Source organism: Arachis ipaensis, chromosome B03 (assembly GCF_000816755.2).
Source record: "Arachis ipaensis cultivar K30076 chromosome B03, Araip1.1, whole genome shotgun sequence".
Lineage (NCBI taxonomy): Eukaryota > Viridiplantae > Streptophyta > Magnoliopsida > Fabales > Fabaceae > Arachis > Arachis ipaensis.
In genome coordinates this window covers 53,472,303-53,476,771 of record NC_029787.2, presented here as the reverse complement: position 1 = coordinate 53,476,771, position 4,469 = coordinate 53,472,303, and the positions used below count along the sequence as shown (strand labels likewise).

The 4,469-nt window shown below is 42.8% G+C and overlaps 1 protein-coding gene across 1 annotated transcript; it reads left to right on the top strand.

The window, feature by feature from the left end:
- LOC107633161 lies at positions 701-1,339 on the top strand. The gene has a single exon (XM_016336796.1). It carries the CDS (start codon positions 701-703, stop codon positions 1,337-1,339), a length of 639 nt encoding a protein of 212 aa, XP_016192282.1.

The window sequence follows — 4,469 nt, the reverse complement described above, 5'->3', positions numbered from 1 at the left end:
CCCCTTCTCCACACGAAGAGCTCGAAATGTCGGCTACTCCACCTCCAACCCAGCGACCCAGGACTAGGCGATACCCCATCACTAACTGAAGCTTCACTCCGACCCGCCTAGTACCCGAGAAACCGTATATTGGTGTCGTCTGTGGGGAATCGCCCGAATGGACATCATACTGGGTTCCATAGAACCAGGCCACGGGGCTGAGCAGAGAGGGGAAGCCTCGGTAGCTTCCTCCCGGGAGTGAACGAGGTCCCCTCCACGACGAACCGAGCCATCTTCACAATCTCAAGAAAGGCGCCCCTTTGGGGGAACAGGTAACAACAGTGCTAGAATAATGCAGGAACTGCATCACAAGATGCAGAACCTGGAGTGCCAGCTGGCAGATCAGGAACATCCTCAACAAACTCTCGAATCAAGATACTCCCGTTCTCCTCCGAGAAGCCACTCCCAGCGAACACCTAGCCCACGATCTGAGCTCGAGAGTGCCACAGAGGAAGGACGCCCAAGAAGACGCCACGACCTCATCATTTACACCAGGCGCGAAAGGAGATACACCACAGAGTAAGACCGGGAAGGCGGTCCACGGGAAGACGGCGAGGGAAGGACAAGGAGAACGCGGAGATCAGTGATAATTGGCGCAACCCCATTACATCATTCCATCCTCGAGGTCTGGCTGCCAAAGCACTTTGACAAGACAACAGACATGAGGTACGACGAAACCCAAGACCCGCAGGAGCACCTTATGGCTTTCGAGGCTAGGATGAACCTGGAGGGAGTGGGAGACGAGGTAAGGTGCAGCGCTTTTCCAGTTACTCTGGTGGGACCTGCAATACGGTGGTTTAATAGCCTCCCGCAGGGCTCGGTGGCCAGGTTTTCGGACATTAGCTGCGCTTTTCAAGCCCAGTTTACAACCAGAATCACAAAGGCAAAGCACCCGATCAATCTGCTCGGGGTGACTCAGAGGTCCGGCGAGCCGACCAGAAAGTATCTAGACCGGTTCAATGGCGAATGCTTGGAGATCGATGGGCTAACCGATTCAGTAGCTAGTCTGTGTTTGACGAACGGACTTCTAAACAAGGACTTCAGGAAGCATCTCACCACGAAACCGGTGTGGACAATGCAGGAGATCCAAAGCGTAGCCAGGGAATATATCAACGATGAAGAGGTCAGTCAGGTTGTGGCTGCCATCATGCGGCAGCCCTCCTATAATCAACCTCAGCAGCACAGCGGCAGAGAAAGGCAGAAGAAGCACGCCAGAGACAGCGTCCCGAACAAGACATCCAGGCCGTTCCCTCGAGTTGGAAAGTTCACCAATTACACCCCCTCACCGTCCCCATCATAGAAGTTTATCAGTAGATAGCCGAAAAGGGAATTTTGGCAAAGCTCCGACCTCTAAAGGACCAAACCGGGGGGAACAAGAGCCTCTATTGTGATTATCATAAGGGCTATGGACATAAGACACAAGACTGCTTCGACCTGAAGGACGCGTTGGAACAAGCGATCTGGGACGGGAAACTGGCCAAATTCTCCCATCCTATCAAAGAGCCGAGAAGACGAGACCCGCGTAGTGAAGCGACGTTATGAGCCGGAGGACAGCGAACACGGCCTTACCATAGTGAACGTGGTTACAGCGAGGGACGCGGCTTCAAGGTCAAGTTCGGCACACAAGAAAGACGCCAAAGTCCTGGCGGTTTCCTCATCCTCCGTGCGAAGCTCCAAGAGGGCCCCACCCATCTCATTCGGTCCGGAAGACTGTAACAACCCTAGTTTTTTAAAATCAAATAATTAGTTATTTGTGATTTATTTTATTTGTTGATAATTTTATTTTAAAAAAATTATTTTGCTAAAGGTAATTAAATGGAGTTTCATCATAATTGAAGTTTAAATTAATTAGAATTTTATTATAATCTTTATTATAATTGAGTATTTTCACATCATTTCAGTAATTGAGAAATAAGAAAGAGTTGTATAATTTAATTTAAGTAACTTTTACTATGAATAATTTATTAAGAATAATTAAATTGATTTTATAACTCCTTTGAGTTTAAGTTAATTAATATTTTTGTGTAATCTTATTACAATTGATTATTTTATATAATTTGGAATTAAGTTTTGATAATAGAAAAATAATAAAAAAGTTATATCATTTAATTTGAATGATTAATAGAGTTTAAACTATATTTTATAAAAATGTGATTAATATATTTATCTTATAATTTAAATTAGAAATAATTAATTGAACTTAGCAATATGATGATAAATAATGTTCTTAAATATTTTTAATAGAGTATATTTGATTTTAAAATTACTTTATCCTTCAATTTCATCAAAATATCTATTCATAGCTATCCATTATTCTTTTATAAAATCCTAATTTCTAACCCTAGTTCCTAAATCAAACTTAGAAATCCTAAATTCCTAAATTGAGAAACTCTAACCCTCACCACACTCAGCCACACCCCCACCCCCTTTCCTTTCCTAAACGTAAAAATCACACACACAACTGAGAAAGAAACGGAGAGAGGGAGAGCACGGAGAGCAGAGAAAAGAGAGAGGGAAGAGATGCTGCTCCGCTGCCGCTGTGACGTGACCACCGGACTACCGCACTCTACGCCGTCCAGTTCGCCGCCACCGCCGCATTTTGCGTGTGCCATCACCACCGTTCCATGGAGCCGTCGTCGTCAACCCATGCGTCACCGCCGCTGGTGTGGTCGGAACCGCTGTCGCTGGAGAGAGAGAAAGCCCGTTCTTGCCGTTGAAGGAGACTCCATCGTCGCATCCAGCCGCTGTCTAGCTCGCCATCACCGGCGTCTCGCCGCCGCCGCGGTAGAGACCAAACGTCGTCGATCTTCCTGCCGCAACCTTGGAGTTTGCCCCATCATCGAGGAAGACAGAGATGAGGGAGAAGGAGCCGTGAATGCCGCCGAGATGGTTGCCGTCGCCGCTGCCTAGGTTTCTGTGGTCCAAGTCGCCATTGATGGAGAAGACGCCATTGAGGAGTAGAGCCTCTATTTCGCGCCAATCATGACAGAGCTACCACAAATGTTACTGTCTCGTTGCCACTGAAGGTCCATCGCCGCCAATCCACGCCGCTGCTGAAGATGGTAAGCCAAACTGTCGTCCTTGTTGCTGGAGAAGACCACCAGAGTTGCTTTTCTGGCTCTGGTCTATTATTTTATTTGATTCTGTTCCATTTACATACTTCCTTTGTCACTGCCATCCTTGTTAACGATTTGATTTTTAGTACATTCCTTGTCCTGAATTTTCCAGAGTTGTGTTTGCTCTTGCTTCTTATTCGATAGAAATCCTTTCTCCTGTTGCAACCATTGTCGCTGCCTTAGGAAAGTGAGACTGATGTTATTCCGGCTAATGCTCCTGCTGCTGCTGGAAAGTGATCAGAAAAGCCACTACTGTTAGTTCGGTTCAAGGTTGTTGCCACTGCGAATTAAAAATAAAAGAAGGCTTTGTTGCGTTTGGATATTGAATTTTGGCTAATTGAGGTAGGGGATTTTATTTTTAAAGTTAAACGTTTTTAATTTAGAATGCCTACAAAGTTATTTGGATAAGTGCAAATGGTTAATAATAGTTAAAAATTTCTTAATTGACAAGAATGACTTGAAATGTGTTTGAGAATGGTTAGTTATTGTGATTTTTCTGAGTTATGATTCGAATTAAATGTGGTTGTGAACGGTGATTAAACTGGTGTTATTTACTAAATTAAGATATGTTGAGTTAAGTATTAAAAAAAACTGACATGTTGATGATTGATGAATTGAGTTTGAATTGTGATTGGTTTTGTTGCGGTGAATGATTAACTGGTGATATTAATTTTGATTTGAGGCTATAACTGTTACCGATTTTCTGATTGTTTGGAATTACTGAGAATCCTGTTATTTGATTATGTTGAGCTGGTTGCCATAGGCTGGTTTGCTTGATGGTTTCAAATTGACTGAAATTCTGATTTTTGATGGACTTATATTGAATTGAATGATGTGCTGGTTATTTGATATATTGTAACGGTAGTGGATTTGGTTGGTGACTGATTGAAGATTGGTTTTGGGAAATTAGTTATGAGGTTTAAAGTTAGACTGGTTTACTTTTTAAAAAAATGATGACTGGGTGAAATTCTGATTTTAATTTATGAAAGGATGTTAGTTCTTAAACTGAATTATGATGAGATAATTATTGAGAATATGTTATGATAGTTACTGATAAACGGATGGAGAATTGATTGAGTTTAATTTGAAAGGATTCTATGACTTATGAGTTTAGTTATGAATTGATGAGATGAAAATTGGATTGTTGGATTATGTGATAGTTGCGAATTGTGGATTTTCTGATTGGTTGAGAATCTTTTATTTGATAATTGTTGAGAAAGGATTGTTGATTTGTTAAGAAAGATGGAGTCTAAAAATATTTTAAAGCCGTCGTGGAGGGGATTTTGAGCCTGAATTGGTGGGAATGCCCAAGGG

What these genes read in the sequence shown, in the direction of transcription:
- LOC107633161 (XM_016336796.1), top strand. Translation starts at nt 701, where the DNA reads ATGAGGTACGACGAAACCCAAGACCCGCAGGAGCACCTTATGGCTTTC.